This window comes from Glandiceps talaboti, chromosome 19 (genome assembly GCF_964340395.1).
Source record: "Glandiceps talaboti chromosome 19, keGlaTala1.1, whole genome shotgun sequence".
NCBI lineage: Eukaryota > Metazoa > Hemichordata > Enteropneusta > Spengelidae > Glandiceps > Glandiceps talaboti.
Window position 1 is genome coordinate 13,382,380 of NC_135567.1, and position 22,211 is coordinate 13,404,590.

The following is a 22,211-nucleotide window of genomic DNA, read 5'->3' on the forward strand; positions in this document are numbered from 1 at the left end:
AAACGAATAAAAAGCGCACGTTGTTTTGCGCACTCATATCGACTTCATTGTGTTATTTTACCAGAGCTGGTCGCTTTATGGCCGATCAAACAATGGAGGTATATATCGCTTGAAAAGTCCCTGGTTTGATCGAAAAAGAGCTTTACCCCCGTTCTCAAGTAACATGTCCAACCCACAATGCACTGTAAACTCTTAGCAGGGAACACATCAGAACTAGGGTATGTACGTCATTGGCAGTCTGCCGGTACTAGCACTATAACTGTTTAGCCGAGAAGTGGGGTCTGGGTGACTGACGCTCTGTTCTGTGGTTTGCGTTTCCGCATGGTGTTGCCTTCCAAGGTATGTGTGCATGTAAATCCTATCTAGTGTTTTCTCCAAAAAGTTTTCACGTAGTCATGTTGTACTTGTCTTGACCGTGTAAATGGTCTAGCTATCGGTCGGTAGATTTTGGGGACCGCACGCCATCTTTGTTTAAATCGTGGCTCCAGATAATGGCCGCGGCGAAATTTTCCGCATGAGTTGTAGGCAAACATTGTAAATAAAGAACAAAAACAAAGCTTTGAGTTTTGCAAGTTAAAAGTAAAGTGTACCATTGATTACTGTATCAAAAAGTCGAGTTTTGTTGACATTCGGTCGAGATATGTTGTTGAGAGAAAAATCACTGGCCAGGGAACATGTATAATGTATGTCGCTGAACAAACAGATTATCCATGTTGCCGCCAATTATCAGCAGGATCACGTGTTCGCGATGTGCTATAAAATTAGCATTTCTCAAGGTTTGAAACTCTGTCCAGTTTTCACACAAAAAAAATGAAAGTTGTTTCACTTTTCAGATTTTCATTTTTTTCTGTTGTACAATTTTGATTAGAGCTGAATAGGAAAAGTACTTGTTTCTGCTGGTAAAATTTTTCTCCAAAATGCAATATTTTTTCTGAACTTCTCATTTGTGATGTCGTAAAATCGATCTTGACGACACAATTCCATTATTGGAGTATTTCAACTAGTGGCCAAGAGTAACACAAACGCAGTAATAATTGCATAGACAAGAGTCTATAAGACCTTGAATTTAAAAATGGCCTCTCCTATGTGACAGTGAGGGAAAATATTTCTCTAGCTGTCTGTCATTTTTGGGAGTTTGAGTATAAATAGTTTCTTTCTCTGTATTTTTAACTTTTTTTCTCTCAAAATTTTAAATATCAACATAAACTGTAAGCAGAAATCTGTAGAAATACTGAGATGATAGTTTTGAATGAAGGTTTTCATTGTCCGTGATGTAACAGTGTGGCCCAGTCAATGATCATAAACTTTTCTTAATTTTGTGAAATATTTTTTAGATTTGTTTGTCCGTGGATCAGCTGAGTTTGGTGTTAGGAACTGAGTTTGATTCAGTCGTCAGTGCTGTTTGTCCATCAATTTCTAGGCTTGCTTGTAGACATTTACTTGTGTAGAGTTACAATAAAACTACATCATTCAGTGTGTACTGTAAGCCAATTTGACACACCACTGATGTACACAATTTCTAGTGACGCACCAAAATTTGGTGTTCTCCTATGTCTTACTATGTGGTGACTCGCACGAAATCCCAGTTTTTCTCATTTTTACTCACAACTACAAAATTTGGCTATCATTAGAGGGCACACTGAACTACATGTTTTGCTCCCAACAAAGAAAACTTAACTCCTATGTTCAGTTTGATTGTGTTGTACAGTGAAAAGTTTGATCTCAAATTTGCATATTAATGGAGGTCATCAAACACCTGGGTAATTTGTGTTACCAAAATGCACAGGTGTGATCAAAGTATTTCCAATTTTAGGTAATAGCCTGCAGCTTTCACACTTTCGCATCAGTAAAATATATCTATAGACCACCTGGCAAAGGGGTTAATTTCTTATTTGAGCTCAAGACTGATTACCATTTTCCATGGACTATGATCAGAAAACTTGATATGTCTGGTTTGCTTAGGGTGTTGGGGCCCAAAGAAGGTTAATGTTGTGCTGACGTTATGCAAATGTAACCTGTCAGGTCAGCACCTGGGAGAAGTGTATTGTTTAAGAAAAATACGCTGAGTGTACAGCTGTTTTCATTGTAGTGTTACATGTATGTTTCTCATTGTAATGCAAAGTGAAGAACCTGCAGATTTCATGATATAACTTTCTTGTCAGATATCTAATTTTGTCTTTGATGAAATATGTGACATTGGTGAAAAAAAAGCTGTTGAGTAATTCCTATTCGCTAGCCGAAGTCTTTGGGTACGTGTTTTGCATATGCCTGTACCACACAACTGAAGATTGCCAATGAACTTGGATGGTAGTAAACAGACAAATTTGTCAAAAAGTGTGCTGGTGTTGACGTGGAAGTAGTCTGGATATCAATGTGGTCTCTAAGACAGTTGTGAGAGATTCATTTAAGGATAGCATGAGACTAAACTTGCCTGTCAGTAACATGGAAGTGTACTAGTCATTACAGAGTGCAGTTTCCACTGGCCAATCAGCAACAAGGAGTGACCTTGACCTCCCTTGGCAAGATGCCAATACTTGACATTACCCTGCCTGTGCTTATTATGTAACAAACTAACATACACAGTTTATGGCAATGGGGAGAGAGGGGTCTTTCAGAGAGTGGTATGTAATTTTGTTGGGTTGTTACTGCTGTTTTTAACAGTGGTTGTATTTCATTGTTATATATTCAGTTAAATATTCTATTCTCTTCGAATGAGACAATGTCAGCCCTTCTCTACATATTTTGATGTCCCTGATATCCTGAAACAGTATGGAGCCCAGGTACGATTTATGTGGAGTCACTGGTTTAAATTTTGCTATGGTTTGCGAAGCCTAATAACTGAAGTGAAAACCTGGTAAAATTTGTAAACTTTCAATACCTTTGTACATGTACCTGTGTTGTCTTTATTGTTGTAGGGTCAACATCATAAAAGTTCTTCCTTTCGTGCAAGTCTTCACACAGTACATGATAGCTAGGGAGAACGTCAAAAATTGAGATGGGTCGGTCACAAGAAACTGCTATACGTCAGCGGCATCTCAAATTTGCTTAGCGAGTACACCTCCTTGTAGGACACCATTGGGAACTCAGGTAGATTTTACCTACTTACTGCCGTAACAGGAACGCTGGTGTTCAGTTATCGTCCTTCGAGCAGTAGCTGTAGGTAGAATATTTTCAGGAATTTGATGGAAAAGCATTGCCTTGCAGGATTTTATTCGTTTTATGAATTCTTTTATTCTTTTTTTTATAAGGAAATGCATAATTTCTAATTAAAAACTGAAAAATAATGTCGTCTAAAAGACTCAAATCAATAAAATAACACCGAATTTTCTCAGTTCTCTGTACAGGAGGGGAAAATAATAATTTCACTCAAAGTTTGAGGAAAAATGCTAGCAACGTTTTGGGTAGGTCAAATATGACAGCCGTAATAGATGTTGAATAAATTAGGTCTGTATAATATTTTATGTCAGTTACATACTTGGCATCCCTAGGTAGTTTATAAAAGTTAAAATCTTACTAGAAGTTATTTGAAGTCTTTTTGTTGCATTATTAAGTCGTCTTTGGATTAAACTGTTGTATACAGAATGAAAGATAGACAAAATGGCCGCCAGATTTTGGTACATTTATGCAAATTAGGTTTCTTTACAATTTGTCTCTGTGACTACAGTACACTACATACATGTGCAGTATTAGAATCCCTTTCTCATTTTCTAGCATGATGCAGTTGCTAACCCTTTCAATGCTGGTAAGGTTTAACTATGTTAGTGGAAGTTAGTGCCAGCCTAGTGTTAGCACTGATCAAGGGCGTGTAAGAGAATTACACCTCCATCATGCACTGAGCTAGTCTGAAGTTAACATAGGACTGATACAGGTATTAAATCTTCAAGATGTTAACACATACTGGTGAGATTTTAGTGTCAGCCTAGTGTTAGCACTGAGCTAGTCAACATAGGACTGAGCAACCCAAATAACGACTAACAAATTAAAATTAAAAAAAAACAACCTACATTTCTTTATAATATTGCAGTTTGCATGTAATATTATGAAAATTAATGAATGAGATGAGAACTGTGAATTTTGTTGTTGTGAGAATTTATTCTTGTACACTGTACAGTATACATATGGCATTGAAAACCCTGGAAACCATTTGCACTGGAGCACTTTGAAGTCAGTTCTGTGGCAACACTTCTCATTTAAAGAGAAAATATGCATCTCTCCCTGAGGGGCCTCTCTGTTGACAATAGCTGGATTTTAAAAGTGGTCAAGAAAATAGTGTATGGCATCAAACAGCTCTGTTTAATGTATGGCATCAAACAGCTCTGTTATGTAATGTATATAAACATGTGTGCAGCTGACACACATGTGTACATCATGTACATGTACACACACGCCGTGACACATACAGCATTAGAAAACACACAACTAGCACACACACACACACACACACACACATACTAATCATACACCATACATAACTGGCACACACAACTAGCAAGCACACACTGCCACACATATGCAAATTTGTATCCCTCAATGACACATCTATAGCTGTTGCAAATAATCAAGCATCTAGGGGGTCTTGGTCTGTAACAAAAGCTAAGTAGCTAGCATAGATACCAAGTGGAGAATTGACTTTTTCAACTATTACTGTGTTACAAGCAAATATATCGTACAGATTATTGTATGAATTATAGCAATTTCAACTCCAATTATTTGTCATAAAGTTGTTAATCTGTAATTTTCTGACAAGTAATGTGAATCCCTGTGAGGAAATATTCATAATGTTTGCAAGTAGCTGTTCCATGTATCAGTTCAACTCCCTCTGATGACTGGTTATTATTCAGGTTCCAGGGCCATTTCTATTTATAGGTGTGGCAGACAGTAAGAGCAGCTGTAAAATACTTGACAACCACCTTTATCATATATTCTCAGTTCTATATTTGCATATTAACCCAAATTCAATTTTACAACCTCAACGCAAAATTTAGAGAAAAAAAATGTTTTCAGCTCAGCTAGATAGTTGAAACAGTTCAGATATATTCACTGTTTGATACTAGACGTTCCAGGCTTGTGGCGGCCATCTTTCTTTTGTGTAATGAGTAACATGTGATAGTCTAACTAGCGTGACCATGAAATCATTTTTCAAGTGTTTGTATAATTCCTACAATAAATTACTTGATATCAAACAATGTTGTTACCTCCACACATGCAATTTTCCATTAAAGGGGATAACACCCCAATTTTTTTATATTTTTTTTATTTGTCATCAAGGTTGGTTTTTTAATCATAATTATCTCTCAGGGAATTGCGTGGTAGAAAGAGGATTAAAAAGTGGAATGTTAGACAGGGGTTTGAGAATCACTGAGGACTTGACATTAGCAGTATTTAGTCTAGGGCACAGACTACTTGACACCATAACTTGACTTCCAAATTTATAATATATGACCTGTGACTTCTCAACACATCATGTATTATGTAATTGATATAAATGAATGTTGTTGTCAGTTGAATAAAGGAAGATCTGTAAATTTACTAAGAGGACTTTTACTGACAGTGATAAACTAAAACTTGGTTTCCAGCTCAATTAGAGATTATTTAGAAAACTTAGTCTTTCTCAATTTTATTAGTCTAGAGGCTACATGTATCTGTGGCTTCAAATCTCAAGATCTCTCTCCACTCCATCTAGTTCAATGAGAATCATCAGACCCAATAGCTATTCATGCAAATATACCCTCAATTGTTGAATTGATGTAACCAGTGTATAAGTAGCATTCTAATAACCTTTGACCCTACTAGCCATTGATGTAGGGGCTATGATCTGACAAATATACCATATTTGGATATATTCATTAGGTAACTAATAACACTGTCTAACATATCACTTGTTATTGGTCAGAATTCTGTGATTGATTAACAAAGACCTGATGTTTCAATGACCGTCATGTTTCAATGACTGTGTCGGTGGCTTTGTTTGTATTTGAAATTGTAAACATGATGATTTAATGACTGTGGGTGACTTTGTTTGGATTTGAAACCTCACTGAGCTAGATCATAGATCCCAGCTGAGAATCAAAGCCATGGATAGCCTCTAGACTGCAATTTGACTCAAAAAATGTCTCTCATTTATTACGATGAAATTCAAATGACTAGTGTGAAAGGAATAGACACAACTGGGATTTTCAAGATAAACTCAATTGATAAGACCCCTGTATATAAAGAATTACACTGTTTGGAAAGTCATATTCAAACACTGAACACCAAGTGTGGTTATGACAGGAGGTAGTAAAATACTAGATACTAATAAAACTAGACTGACTGTTAGTAAGCACACTATTTTTGTAGACAATGTTACAATACGATGGATTGAACGTTAGACTGAAATTGAACACTAGACATCTATTTTTAGTTTCATGATATCAGACAGACTGTGATTACCGAGTTCAAATGAACACTGTATTGTGTACATTTCATGATATCAGACACTCTGTGATTACTGAAGTCCAGTGAACACTATTGTGTACATTTCATGATATCAGACACACTGTGATTACTGAGTTCTAATAAACACTGTATTGTGTACATTCATGATATCAGACACAATGTGATTACTGGGGTCTGGCGAACACTGTACTGTGTACATTTTATGATATCAGACAAACTGTGATTACTGAGTTCCAATGAACACTGCAGTGACTGCTCTATGTATATTTCATGATATCAGACACACTGATTACTGAATTCTAATGAATACTTGTGACTGCACTGTGTACATTTCATGATATCATTATCAGACAGACTGTGATTACTGAGTTCCAATGAACATTGTACTGTGTACATTTCATGATAATTGATATCAGACACACTGTAATTACTGAGGTCCAGTGAACACTGTATTGTGTACATTTCATGATATCAGACACACTGTAATTACTGAGGTCCAGTGAACACTGTATTGTGTACATTTCATGATATCAGACACACTGTGATTACTGAGTTCCTATAAAATGTTCTCCCCACAGTGTGTATATGATATGGGCCCTTCTTCCTACAAACTACTCTATTTGTATGTCAATTTCTAGAAGAAAATACTGGAATGAACTATTAAACTATATTTTATTTAGGTGACCAATGTTTTCAAATTTTACTAAGGTAGGGGAATCCTAGTAATGAGGAAGGGGGTCTGTTTTAAGTAAAACTTTGTTAGATTTCCATGGTGACCTGGTTCCTAGTAATGTGATGTTTTTACAAAAAAATGTAAACAGTGTTTTCTCCCCACTATAGAGAAAACATTGTGATATAGGCACTGTCCAGCACCTTCCCCTCCCCTCCTTCCTTGCTTGACAGGTGATTCCCCATTGTGTCAATTTAAAATTCTGAGAGAACTATGTTGATGACGATAAATTAATCAATGGTAAATATTTTAGCTTATATACATGTATATATGATATGCCCATATTTGGACACATTGGGCTCAAAGCGGGATGTATTGTGCCCATATTTGGTCAACCTATGGTGCCCGTATTTGGATACAATGTGCCCATAACTGTATACCATGACTTATCATTGCCCTTTCTGTCTTATAGGTACTTATTCCTTCATTATTCATCACAAGTCAGTTTTGAGAGCATCGAGACAAGATGGCTGCCGCGGCAACTTTGGCACGTACCAGCAGGAGAAAGAATGACTTGGAGTTGATGATGGAATGTGATGATGATGAACTTTCACCAACACAGAGAGACCAGTATCAGCGACAGCTACAGGCACTCCGAAATCACCACCAACTTGTTGAGAATTACAAAAACGAGAAAGCGAGGAGAGAGGAACAAGAAAGACTAAGAAAACTAGAGGAAAAGAAAGCATTGATGGTGTCTCAAGCTAGAGCTACACAGATTATTAACCCACCTATGAGTAAATCAGGAAACGTTTACAATATTCAAAATGCATCAGGGATCGTGCAAAATATCGCAAAACAACTTGGGAATACCCGAAGTCCAAACAATTTGATATCTTCGCAACCAGTGATGTCATCACAGTACAGACAAGACGGATCCACAAATTATGTTCCTTCGAATGTAAATCCCAATGCAATGACACTACAACGTTCGCCGCCATCGCAAACAGTCACGTCTGTCATTCCGAGTTACTCGATATCTCAACCTATTACGCCAGTGTCTGCGATGCCAACGCAACAATTCTACATTCAAAAACCAGCTGTGAGCATGAATCCTCCCAAACCTGCAAGTACGACATTAACAGGAGTCTCTGCAGGACAGATGGTCCAAGTACACCAGTCGCCACCTGCTGGTAGTACAGCATCGCACTCACCTCGACAAGTACAGATCGAGAGCGGGCCGAATGCGAAAAGCAACGTCAAGACAACCGTAATACGTGTACCAACAGGAATAAACATCCAACAACACCTGGGTACTAATTACAAACTATTAACGTCAACAGGCAACGTTTACCATTACGTTTACAGCCCTGTAACTACGACAGCCGCAATGGTACAAGCACCTAAACCTACCCAAACCTACCAGCAAGTTGTCCAACCGCCCCCTCGTGCACCTTCACCACCAGTTTACCGATCTCAACCCGCCGCGTCTAAGGTATCTCCCAGCTACCCTGCCTCAATAACCGATATTCTTCTCGGGAAAAGACCGAATCAGACAGAAAGTCGGCCATCTAGATCATCTCAACCGAAACGACTCCAGATTAGTGCACCAGTCGAGACCGCACCTAGTAAGAAATTTAAATCAGTTGTTGAAGAACCTGTACGTGTAGCTGAAGAACCAGCCAAAGTGAAGGAACCGAAGTACAGCATCGATCAATTCTACGGTAGTAAGGAGGGAAGTCGCAATTACCTTGACGATAAATACAAATATGGATTTAAATGTTATCACTGTACAAAGTTAATCAGCAACAATATAAAATATATGGCTCACATTAAGAACCACTTGGATAAAGAAAAACAAGAAAACTTAACACTTAACGACATCATTAATTGCGATCATTGTGGACGACGTTTCAATACACCGTTTGAGTTGCAGTGTCATATTGAAAAGTCACATATTAGTAGCTCGGATCTGAGATGCCGTATATGCGATTTGACGCTGGATTGTAAGTCCGATTTGATGTCGCATATGACTTCCAAGCATCCTCCATTACAGATGCCATACTCGTGTCCAATATGTCAATTTCGGTCATCTTTCCTCGACACAACAATTGAACATTTCAAAGCCAAGCATGAAGGTATCAAGAAATGTTTGTGCACCCACTGCCTGAAAGCGAGTGGAGACGCTAACTCGTACCTACGTCATTGTCAGAAACATCAGACAAAGAGTGGTAATGTTAGATGCAAGAAATGTAAACTCATGTTTGTTACTTCGGCAGACTTGAAGGCGCATGATACTAATGACCACATCCGTTTTCCTGTGAAAATAAAGAGAAAAGCAGTGCACGAACCGAAGGAAGATTTGGAAGAACCAGTTGTGGAGACTACACCAGCCACTGCTACAGTACAAACTAATAGTTACAGTGAATATAGAAAGAAAAGGAAACAGGTAAAGGGAGACGCACGGAAAGGAACGCTGGAGAGCTACAGTTTGAATGATTGGAAAGCTGCCTTTGATAAGAGTCGAAAGAATGAAGTACATAGATGTAGTGAATGCGGCACCGTTATTAGTTCCCTCGCCGCTCATTTTGCTACGTTTCTGAAATGCTCGCATTGTCACTACCGTACCTACTGCGGTTTGTCGTACTCCAATCACATGATCAAGTTCCATCGTACAACTAGCTCGTCACCACAATTGCATCCGGTCAGTAAGATGTCGGGCGCTGTCTTAAAATGCATGCGATGCAGCTTCATGACGGAGTCAGGTTCTGCGATGGCTGGTCACGTGATGACATGTATTAACGGACCAACCGAAGTCGAAGGCTTCAAACACCACACACGTCCACGCAGACAAGATGAACTGAGTGCGTCATCATCTAGTAGTAACAGCCCAATTCCAAAACAAGATACCTTTGATAAAGTGAATTATGAAAGTGAGGATCCTTTGCTAGATGACGTCTCTACAGATAATATCCATGCATCCGTCTCTAATATCATTGACCGCCTTTTCGGTGCCGACGAAGAAGAATCCAATTTCGTGCAAGGAGACGAGCAATTAACCGCTCAGGAACAACCAGCTAAAGTATCGGACAAAGATAACGACAATGTTGTCAGTCTCGTTCAAAAGTTTGAAAATTCCACGGAGGACAATCCATCTATGGATAACTCTTCTCGTCACAAACGAGGAGACAGAAAAAATGAAGTGAAAGAGGAGGTTACAGTTGTAAAAGATGAGGCAGAGGATAACACTGCTATTTTTGAAGGCAAGGAGGAGATAACTGATGATCAGAAAAAGACAACTACCCCAACAGAAGGTATCACATCGAGTAAAGATGTAAAAGAACTGAAATCTGATGTAGATGATAACAAAGGTTTAGCTGAAGAGTATGATTCCGAGTCAAAAGTTCAGAATGAAGATGAAGGCAAAGAATCTGGAACAAATGATGATGACGAAGATAGTGTCTCTGTAAAGGAAGATGAAACTAAAGAAGATGATGGTGATGAAGACACAACGGATGTCAAGATGTCGGTCGATGGAAGTCGGTCAGATGATGCTCAGAAAGATAACAGCGAAGAAAGTGATGAGAGTTTTACAACCGCTCCGGATAGATCACCCGTGATACAGGAAGATGTTGATAAAGAGGAAACCATTGCAGACGGTGGGGTAGACAGCAACCATGAAGAGGGAGAATCCATTGCAGACGGTGGGGTAGACAGCAACCATGAAGAGGGGGAAACCATTGCAGACGGTGGGGTAGACAGCAACCATGAAGAGGGAGAATCCATTGCAGATGGTGGGGTAGACAGCAACCATGAAGAGGGGGATGCCATTGCAGACGATGGGGTAGACAGCAACCATGAAGAGGGAGAAACCATTGCAGATGGTGGGGTAGACAGCAACCATGAAGAGGGGGATGCCATTGAGGATGGTAAGGGAGTTGACAGCCAGGAAGAGGGAGACACCACTGTGGATAAGGGAGATAGCAGCCATCAAGAAGGGGATGCCTTTGAGGATGATAAAGGAACTAGCAGCCATGAGGAGGAGACTGTTGAAGATATCAAAGAAGCTGAGAAAGAGGAAGGAGATTCTGAGTCGTGTACTCATCAAGATGATGACATTGATGAGGCATTATTGGCCAAAGATGATGACAGTGATGAGCAGTTATTAGCTGAAGATGAGGTTTGCAACGATGACCAGTTATTAGCCGAAGATGATGATGGCAAAGACGATCAGCTATTAGCTGAAGGTGAGGATGTTGGCAATGATGATCAGTTACTAGCTGAAGATGATGATGTTGGTAACGAAGACCAGTTATTAGCTGAAGATGATGGTGTTGGCAACGATAAGCAGTCAATGGCTAAAAGTGATGAAGAAGTCGACAATGATGAGTCGTCACTGGCTAGAGGTGATGAAGAAGTCGACAATGATGAATCGTCATTGGCTAGAGGTGATGAAGAAGTCGACAATGATGAATCGTCATTTGCTGGAGAAGATGATAATGTTATTCCGGACGGTGCAAGTATTGAGTTCGAGGACGGTGAGAGCTCAAGAGATGGCCAGGACTTTGTTATCATGGATGAATGGAGTGATGGTCAGGAAGATTCTGAAGAGAAAAACGAAAACGATGATGATGATGATATGAAAAAGGATTCGTAACAAGAAAGAGAAACCCAAAGGTAAGGTACTGAACGTATGAACAAATACTACAATGGAAAACGTGCTATCGGCAACTAAGATACACAAACTATTGTTGATACTTGACAGGAATGTAGAGCTTGTTTAGTATAGTCGATTAATATTAATTATACTATAGGTGGAAAATTATTATAGTCATGTGGTAGATTGTACATCTTACTGAGAAAGAAAGACCAAAAAAGTAAGGTACTTAACAAATAAATACTACTATGGAAAACATGCTATTGGCAAAGTAAGATCGCCACAAACTAGTGTTATTACATGTGATGATAGCAGTACCTTGGTTATGTCAGGGCTCAAAAAAACGTTCTGTGGTAATCCCAGGAAACTTGCTATCAAAAACATTACAACAAAATTTCTTAAAGTGGTAGCCCACAGATGGTGACCAGTAGTTGTATATTCCTGAACTGAAAAGAGAGTTCATCTATTAGAAAGATAATGTGTTATTAAAATACTTTCATGTTGGTAAATCTTCTATCCTTGAAACTATTGCATAGTCAGTAGTAGCCTAGGTGGTCTACCAGCTGTAAATTATAACAAGAATTGGTAGCCTGTAGACTTAGGCCTATTGTTAATTTCAAGCCTTTTATGTAGATATAATCATTCTGTTATCAAGGTAGACAGTGTAAATATTTAAGCAATAAACCACCCCCTGGGGATGGTATACCAAGAGGTTTTGACCAGTGAACTCAATATATGCACTCGCTATCGCTCGTACATATATTTGGTTTATTGCTGAAATAATATTATACCAGTATATTGAAAATATCGGAAACAAGATAAGACGCAAGGTTTTCTGGTTTCATTTGCGCCCCCATCCCTGCACAGTCTGCAACGTTCGTAGACGAACGGTGAACATCAAAATTTGGATGCGTGCCAACTGTGCATTATCGCTCATTTTAGACGCGCTAGTTCAATGTCTAGACCAATCAGATCTCTCGATTTGTGCCATCAATATACTGGTATAATATAATGACTGATATTTCATCATAGGAAAATTTACCATCAGAGACACCACTCTAGTGAGTGTAATTACACCAATGTTCATTGGTAGCTTACTTATATCAACATGTCACATCACTAGTTTATATATTTGTAAGCTACTACTAAATGAAGTTGAATGTGCAGAGACTTAAGAAAACTTGCTATCAGAAACTTAAGTGTAATTACATTACAACAATGTTCAACCAACTGTACGTTTTAGCCAGTCTCAAGCTGTTGTAAAACTACAACAATGTTCAACCAACTGTACCTCTTAGCCAGTCTCAAGCTGTTGTAAAACTACAACGATGTTCAGCCAACTGTACCTCTTAGACAGTCTCAAGCTGTTGTAAAACTACAACGATGTTCAGCCAACTGTTCCTCTTGGCCAGTCTCAAGCTGTTGTAAAACTACCTACTAGCAGCATATTTCTCTTTACCACAGGAAAATGTTTCACACAATGTAATTTTCTTCTTTTTTTTCTTTAATATTGTGTAAGACTTTCTATTTAGCATTTTGCCTCTCCTACATACTCAAGTTCCCGTCTTCTATGATCTCTCTCTCTCTCCCTCTCTCCCTCTCTCTCTCTCTCTCTCTCCCCTCCCCCCCCCCCTCTCTCTCTCTCTCTCTCTCTCTCTCTCTCTCTCTCTCTCTCTCTCTCTCTCCCCCTCTCTCTCTGTCTCTCTCCCTCTTCCCTCTCTCTCTCTCTCTCTCTCTCTCTCTCTCTCTCTCCCTCTCTCTCTCAGTCTGTCTCCCTCCCTCTCTCCCTCCCTCCCTCCCCCCTCTCTCTCAATGTATATATCCTATTTCTAATAATTCATTGATTGTTTTATATTTTACAGGCTACCAAGATGTCCAAGAAAGACTTCTCAACAAAGACATAGCTATATCAAAATATACAAATTAGAATTATATATATATTACAAAATACAAATCTTATGATACAACGTTACTTAAAACCCCAGTGTTTGAATCCCATTGTCCTCTATCAATTGAGACATCTAGACTATAATATGGAATAATTCTTGTATTCTGGACCAGTTTATTCAATAGTGCTGTAAGACAACTGATTTCCACACCTACATTTAATTCAAATCCGTCATTTGACTATGAAGAAAACGAATCTTGGCTGACAATTCTGTTTCCGCTGTTGTATTTACTTAACTAGCTTAGGACCTTTACATTAGTGGATTTTGACTGTCCTCTGTACAAACAATCTTAGTTATCTCATAGAGTCATAGTTCGGCTTCCAGTGTTGTATTCATGCCTCGGAACTGTACATTAGTGGATTTTGACTGTCCTCTGTACAGACACATACACAATCGTAGTTATCTCGTAGTTCGGCTTCCTGTGTTGTATTTACTTAACTAGCTTAGGACCTTTACATTAGTGGATTTTGACTGTCCTCTATACAAACACATACACAATCTTAGTTATCTCGTAGTTCGGCTTCCTGTGTTGTATTTATTTAACTAGCTTAGGACCTTTACATTAGTGGATTTTGACTGTCCTCTATACAAACACATACACAATCTTAGTTATCTCGTAGTTCGGCTTCCTGTGTTGTATTTACTTGACTAGCTTAGGACCTTTACATTAGTGGATTTTGACTGTCCTCTATACAGACACATACACAATCTTAGTTATCTCGTAGTTCGGCTTCCAGTGTTGTATTTATTTAACTAGCATAGGACCTTTACACTGGTGGATTTTAACTGTCCTCTCTACAGATACTAGTTGTTTTGCCAAACGATTCTGTATTCAAGCCTGAAATGACATTATGCCATGTACAAGCCATGTTATTGTCTTTGAACAGAAAATATGGATTACATACCCAAGTTGTCCTACATCACAACAAATGTCTACGTCGCTGGTTGTGCGGTGCCTGAAAGATGAGACAAAATTGTCCAAATGGCCATCTTTATTACAGTTTCTTTCATAAATTATGTTTGACGAGATATATTATTCTGCAGAAAATACCAAAGGGTTTTGTCACCACTCCTTTTGTGACTCGTGGTGACAAGGCCCCTTAGGTCATTCATATTTTCCTTGGGTGAGCAAAGAAAAATATTGGGGAATAATATCTAATTACGATTTCACATAGCAATGACAACTCACTGAAATATTGAGACATGATTTAACCGATAAAAAAACATTTCCCTTCCTGATCTCAGTCTCTTCTGTTAATACTCACATAATGTGATAACACCACTGGCGTCATCTAGCACAGTGGGTAGACTTAAAATCCAGTAAGAATGTATACCGATTTTGTGGCTGGCATTTCATCGAAGGAAAACATTGAATTCAAATGTCTAAGGAGTTCTGCTGAGCAGACATTGTCCAAATCGACCAGTGTAAATGTCCTTGGCTATTAATATTCAAGAATGTAATGTGCAGAAGTAAGAGGAGGGAGTTTGGATCATGGAGGCAAGGGGAAGGGGAGTTGGAGCTGGTATTTGGGGAGAGATGAAGAAAACTGAAGTGTTATTGCACCTTTCACAAAAGATGAATCATGATCGGGTGGGGAGGGGAGGGGAGGGGAGGGGGCTTTCATTGAGTATAGATGTATACATATATGGTTTAGCATTCAGTGTTTTGTTGTAGAATTTTGTATGTATCTAGTATATGCAGGAAAGTGAAGATGATTGTGTGTAAAATATTTCTCAGCTTAACATTTCAGATTACTATTCATATATGGAATTTTCTTTTCACAAACGTACTTTTCTCTCAAAATATAGCATCTCAATGTTAGCATTGTGTTAAAAAAATTCATAGACCTATATGTTTTGACAGCCATCTTGGATTTTACGGCCATCTTGGATTTTGGCAGCCATCTTGGATTTTTGGATTTTCAGTTGTATATTCACAACCCAAGCACACAATGTATCAGATACAATGACAATATATTTATCACAGTAAAAACCATGCGAACAATAGAACGGTGGTTTACTTGACCTGACAAGGTTTTTGTTGTTTCAAGTCAGTAATTGTAGACGTTTTTGGCAAGAAACGACTGTTTGCTACATCTCACTACCTGTGTACATGTACAGTTTTGCATTTGTGAACCAATCTCAAGTTAGGGTGTTAAAGATATTTGACTACCTAATATACTCAAGAATTGCATCATTGACAAAGTATTCCACTGTGGTGCCAGTGTCTAATTTGCCCAGTAATGTACAAACTTCATGTTGTCATTGAAGTTGTAACCATGGAGATATATAGTTGTCCTAAATTTAGTCTCCCTAACATATTCAAAATTTGTATCGACGATCACAGCATGTTCACTGTTCTCCAAGAGTGACAGTTTCCATAATTTTTCTTTTTCAAAAGTTACAAATGTAATGTCCAGATGATGATTTGTCATATATATATATATATATATAGACTCCCTAACTTACTAGAGATTCATGTCAGTCGGTCCACTGTTCTACAAATGTCCCATATTTCCCAAGTGGTGGTAAAACCACAGTATCTTTGAATTATGTATAGCCGTTTTGTTATTTTTGTTTGCATATCTTTATATCTACGACTGAATTAAAACAGTAAATATACAGATGCGGTGTGTTCCTTTCAACTGGCCATATGGATAAGAATTTGATACTTATTTTGGATTTTCAGTTTAAAAACTATTTTATCATGGCTTCCTACTTGAAAAAAATTAATGTGAAACAACAAATGCCAAGTCTTTGTTTGTAACTCAACAAATTGCAAAAGATTAATAAATATATAAAATGTTTGTTATTGTAGGTACAGTGACAATTTTTTTTACACAGTTTTTCAATTTTTGGCAATGTATTGAGTTATAAGCGCAGACTTGGTATATGTTGTTTCACATTGATATTTCAAGCAGGAGGCCATAATAAAATTGTTTTATAAATCCAAAATCCAAAATAAATATCAAATTCTCATCCATATGGCCAATATAATACTGTGTGATTGTGGTAATGAGTGAGAAATAATGCTAAAGTGAGATGATTTCAACAATCTAAGACAGAAATAAGTCAATCTGTCATTGTGACATGAATGTTGAAATTACCATAGCAGGTCAAAACCAAGGGTGCCACAGTTGTATTAGCTGGTCAAAACCAAGGGTGCCACAGTTGTATTAGCTGGTCAAAACCAAGGGTGCCACAGTTGTATTAGCTGGTCAAAACCAAGGGCGCCACAGTTGTATTAGCTGGTCAAAACCAAGGGTGCCACAGTTGTATTAGCTGGTCAAAACCAAGGGTGCCACAGTTGTATTCGCTGGTCAAAACTAAGGGTGTCACAGTTGTATTAACTAGTCAAAACCAAGGGTGCCACAGTTGTATCAGCATGTGCATCGAGATGACGATTGTTGAATGTTGACAATTTTCAAATTAGTTCAACACAAAATGTGGACACCCCTCCCCTTTCTTAAGACTATTTCAGTGCCCCCCCCCCCCCGCTCAAAATGCAACGGTGCACAGTGACTGTTTTACCTAATTAGATATTGCCGTTGGTGGCGCTGTCAACAAGTGAAGCTATTCAAGTTGTTATTACTCACCCAGGCTTCTTCCACCACCACCCCTCCCCCCAATTAAACAGGACGGGTTGCAGGTTATGTATATGTGAATATTCTATAACATACCAGAATGAATGATATATCCATATTTCTGACCCTCGCTGATATATTTTTGCAAGAAAGAACTAAAGCCAAAGTGTTTACATGTCCCTATGGATACTTATAAACTTACCGCGATTCTACCGGTTACCGTGGATACCTCAAAAATGGAATGTTTGGAGCTACACAACGAAGCGGGGCTTACTAAAGCGCCTCCAACGATCGTATTTGGCAACTGATCCCCTCCCCGCAAACGACATACGTGCGCACATTTGTTTTTCTTGTTATTGTTGTTGTTGTTGTTGTTGTAGATTTTTTCAAGATTTGAGAATTATCCTCAGTTTAATAAATATTTTCGTTTCTAATAATTTCAAATAAATGACTGTGACATCGAGAAGACGTCTGTAAAGAGATCATCTGCACCGCAACTTTTTTTCAACATATCTAATATCTTAGTCTGCAAGGTACGCAGTGACAGGGAGCCCTCACACATCGGTCAATTCTCATCACGGAGGCCGGTGAGTACGAACGAATGATGGGTGGAGGATGATATGGCCTGTTTCTAGGCAACTACTTCACGTATCTGACAATCTACCTTTATCCTAGACTTCTAGAGAGAAGCCTTTATCTCGACAACTTGTCTCACCATTGCCATGGCAACTTCCCAGTAGGCCTCGTGTTCGTGACAAAGAAGTCAGAGGACATTGCATTGGCTGATGTCTCTAGTTTTATTGCCCTAGAATCTAGATTCGGATGCTTTTTCGTGTGTTTTGTTTGTTGTCGCTGTTTGTTAATGATGTTGTTGTTGTCGTCGTCGTCGTCGTCGTCGTCGTCGTCGTCGTCGTCGTCGTTGTTGTTGTTGTTGTTGTTTATTTCAGCTCGATACCTCCATTATTTACACCGTATGATGGAGAATTCTTAGTGGTGGTGACTCCATTAAAAAAAAGACTAATAAATATAAATCACTAAGTTCAAATATAATGTGGATTAGAATGACGTTGTGTACACTACTCCATATTCAAAACGCCCCCCCCCCCGCTTTAATTAGCCCGTTTTACGGCGCTGATGGCGATTCCGATATTTTTATCAGTTGGTGGAGTTACAGTCAGCGCCGTATAAAACAGGCTAATATTTGGCTTAATATAGTGAAGGACGATGATATATACGACATCCCCTCCGTTTTTTCCTTGTTGTTGTTGTTGTTGTTGTTGTTGTGTGTGTGTGTGTGTGTGTGTGTGTGTGTGTGTATGGGGGGGGGGGGGTTGAGAACACATGTCACGAAGTATAACACGTGTATTACCACCCTAAGTAAACCAGGGTATGATCTCCTGTCTCCGTGGCAGCGATGTTTTTACTGTCTTCGAATCACCAGAGCGTAAACGGGAGCGTTGCTCTCTGAGTTCAGGTAGAATCCTACGGTGTGTGAACGACCGGGCGCGAGACTGATTAATTCTCCAGATCTTGGAGATAATTCACCGGTACGTGCGTTTGTCTGGCCTTGTTTGAGTTTGATTGGCCAATAAATTATGGATTCATTTTAATATCTCGATTTATTACTCTATGTTAATTTGCACTATATTTCATTAACAACACTCGACTGAAAACACATTGTTTGATGGAATGCAGGTAGGTTGGGGTTAAAATGCACTGAAACTCCACAACAAAGACGGGGAAATCGGGTCTTCTTTTGTCTCTCGCCGCGTCGCCATAACAAAATATCGACCGGTGATATGTATTGGAATGTGCCCAATAATTGTAGGAGTTGTTGTGATTTTGAGGGTTTTCCTGATGTTTTTGTTGTTGCTTTCTTTCGCTCTGTCGTCTAACAAACTAAACGACAAGACGAAAAAGCACACAAACAGAAAAAGACAACAAACGCTGATATACAACTTTGACTAAATTATTACATGTCCTAATTTTTTTCCATTAATTTAGTGTGTTTTTTTCAACTCCTTGCATGCGGAAAGTGGTGACTTGTCTAATTCATCTAGTAGACAACAAAATATTATCAGAACCTAGCGACGAGGTCAGAAAAAATATAGTGAAACAAAGTAAGTGTGATAAAATGACTGAAAACCGGTGACATAAAATCCGTAATCAGAGAGTCGAATTTCTCAAACACCTGAACGGTTGCCCATACTCCGGATACAAAACTTTCCATCGAGCGGATCGAGACCAGCGTTGTGTGTGTGTGTGATTGTTTGCCAACGGAACATAGCTTGCCCTTGTTTTGTTTAGAGATCGCTGACTCTATGACGCAAGAATGTACCCAGGAAGTGAATGTTACACGTACGGTGACTCAGGGAGAATCATCGAGAGTGTACGAGATTTCGTTGTCGCAACGCCAAACAAGTTCAGGGTCACCGAACTGGACTATTTATATACATCAAGAGAGTCTTTTATTTCCTATGGGTGGCGACATTGAATGAGGGGCTAACCTAAATGTAATAATGTTTATCGATATTACTTTTACAGGCCACAGTTTTCTTTAATTTTTCAAACATAATTTAAAAAACGATAAAGGTGTACAATTTAACTTAAAATTTCCATAAATGCATACAAAATGACCTTTTTGTTGTTATTATTTCTTTGAAAACCCCCTCTCTTGATTAATGGAATTGTCTAAGGGAGGGGAGTCTTTCGTGACGTCATAATAATTTCCTTCAGTCTGATTTATCATTGTCTTCTCCACCAATCATGGTACACCATTCATGTCACATGACCGGTATTAGTAGATAGTCAGAAAACAGAATCCAAACCGACTGAGAATAGTTTCACATCAGACGGGGAAAAGTCCGCCGAAAACCCCGTTAATAGGTAGGTCATGTTATTTTTATCACAACCTAACCACTCATTACTAATATTTTTTATTCCTCATGTGAAAAAAATCCAGAAAAATAGCCAAAAATAATGGTTTTCAACACTTTCCTGGTCAGGTTATACACAGTGTAGGTTAAATGGTCGCCATGTTTGGAAGCCATTACAATCAACCGTTAACAACATTCGAGATCAGTTGAGTTTTGTCGACTTTTGGCTAACTTTAGGTCATATTTTCCGACATTATATGAAACATTTAGTCACCGGACACACTCGACTGTATCTATCCGGCATATCTTTATGTTTTTTACACCAGAATTGGATAAAAATTGCAGTCTGCGCCACGTACGATATCTTCCATATTTGCTTACTCAGACCTCGTAAGTGATTAATTACACGAACCAAACCTAGTGAAATAATAGGTCGTAGCTGGTCCAATTTGCCTCATAATTTGGTAGTTTGTGTCACATAGTGTTATTCTGGTGATGGGAGGCTTTGTAATGGTTCTTAGAGACACAATCGTTAATGTTTTGGGTCGATTAGACACAGTGTAACAAACAAAGAGACCGAAGATTCTAGGCGATAGTAATACATACATCAGTGACTAAAAATAGGAACTTGTAAAGGAACTGCCAGCAAGGTCGTACGAGGCGTATTTAACAACGGTGTCACCAATTTCCGGTAAATGGACTGTGTTGTCTTGTTTTTTGGCGACAAATCGTGTCTCCCCCACCTTTTCTACTTTTAATGTTTGAAGAAAGTGACACCTTCTCACGTTAACGCGAACGTGATGTGTTCTCACCAGCTGGTCGAATGTAGTCGTTTTGTAACACATAATACATTCGAGGAAAACAACCCTTTTAAATCCACACTCGCACACATAGAGACCACATCTGAATAGCAATACGTTCACACATGTTCGGGTTGAATAAATTGTTAATTCATCACCCAACAATAGTAAACCATATTTCTACCGGCGAAATCCGGAAATACACTCAGAAATTCTCGAACTTTTTTCTTCATTTTTTGAATGACAAAAATAAATCCCCAAATTTCTTGATACAGGAAGTGGATATTGTTTGAAGGAAGTCGGCAAAACTTTTGTTTATAATTTTTTGTTTACTTTTTAGGGCGTGTAAATCTGTCTTGTTGTCACTGGTACAGTGGTACTACATGTATGTGTAACAAATTGAATTAAATATTCAAAATCATTGATTTTATGTTATGTCGTTAAAAGTAGGGTCGGTGTCTTTGAATGTGAAGTATCATGGAGAAACAAAAAGGTTGCTTGTTCAAGGGTGTTGTGAACTTGTTGTCAGGGCCATATTTCAAATATACCAGAAAATAATTGTCTCCAACCAGCTAATAGTTCAAGTGACAACCACAGGGAAATGGTAGAATAGAACAAAAACATTACAGATTCAAAAATTTGGCATCCAGATTTGTTTGTTTGTTTGTTTGTTTACAAATGTGAATTTTAGTTTTGAGTTTTTAGTAATCAGTAGTAGTATATTACGATTATAATTTGCATAATTTTGACTAAAGAGTATAAAAGAGTGGTTGCAAGATTTGCACAATGCCTGTAGCAAAACAGGTTGAAAAAATCTTGTAACAACAGAACAGTGTCACAAATAATGATAAAAATAGAGAGAGAGGCCAGGTTTAGGTTGTACAGTCATTTCAGTTTTTGTTGTCACTTTAATTTGTAATTACAAATTTGTAATTTGTGTCCACTAACCTAAATTTGGTAGTAAGTCTCTCACAGACCCACCATGGCCCACTTCCCCTTTCAGTTTTTGAAAAAAATACTGTACTTAGAAATTCCCTGAATACAACGGCAAATATAGGATTTCACAAAAGTGTCACCAAAGTATAGTAAGGTTCAAAAGTATTAAAAATTAACTATCATTCAAATTTGTTACCATGGCGATATGATACTATCAAAGAGTTTGTTGGTTCATTAATTTTTATCTCCCAATATTGCACTGACAAGTGCTGCAACCATTGTGCAAAACATCACATACAGT

The 22,211-nt window shown here is 38.3% G+C and overlaps 2 protein-coding genes across 3 annotated transcripts in view; both read left to right on the forward strand.

Moving 5' to 3' along the window:
• The first annotated feature begins 241 nt into the window (after positions 1–241).
• Positions 242–15,285, forward strand: LOC144450196 (uncharacterized). 2 transcript variants are annotated; one of them, XM_078140781.1, is made up of 4 exons: positions 242–339; positions 7,581–11,355; positions 11,395–11,785; positions 13,628–15,285. In XM_078140781.1, the coding sequence occupies exons 2-3, from the start codon at positions 7,635–7,637 to the stop codon at positions 11,763–11,765; spliced, it is 4,092 nt and encodes a 1,363-aa protein (XP_077996907.1). In that variant the 5' UTR covers positions 242–339; positions 7,581–7,634; the 3' UTR covers positions 11,766–11,785; positions 13,628–15,285. The 2 variants fall into 2 exon arrangements, with proteins under 2 accessions (XP_077996907.1, XP_077996906.1); XM_078140780.1 differs by having other exon boundaries at positions 7,581–11,785.
• A 4,748-nt stretch (positions 15,286–20,033) lies between these two features.
• LOC144450161 (AN1-type zinc finger protein 6-like) overlaps positions 20,034–22,211 on the forward strand; it is a 28,118-nt gene continuing 25,940 nt past the window's right edge. Inside the window, exon 1 of the mRNA XM_078140736.1 lies at positions 20,034–20,184. The gene's annotated coding sequence lies outside the window, so the exon portion shown is untranslated. The remainder of the gene's footprint in view (positions 20,185–22,211) is intronic.

Excerpts from the sequence above, each read along its gene's own strand:
- LOC144450196 (XM_078140780.1), top strand. The coding sequence starts at position 7,635 with ATGGCTGCCGCGGCAACTTTGGCACGTACCAGCAGGAGAAAGAATGAC.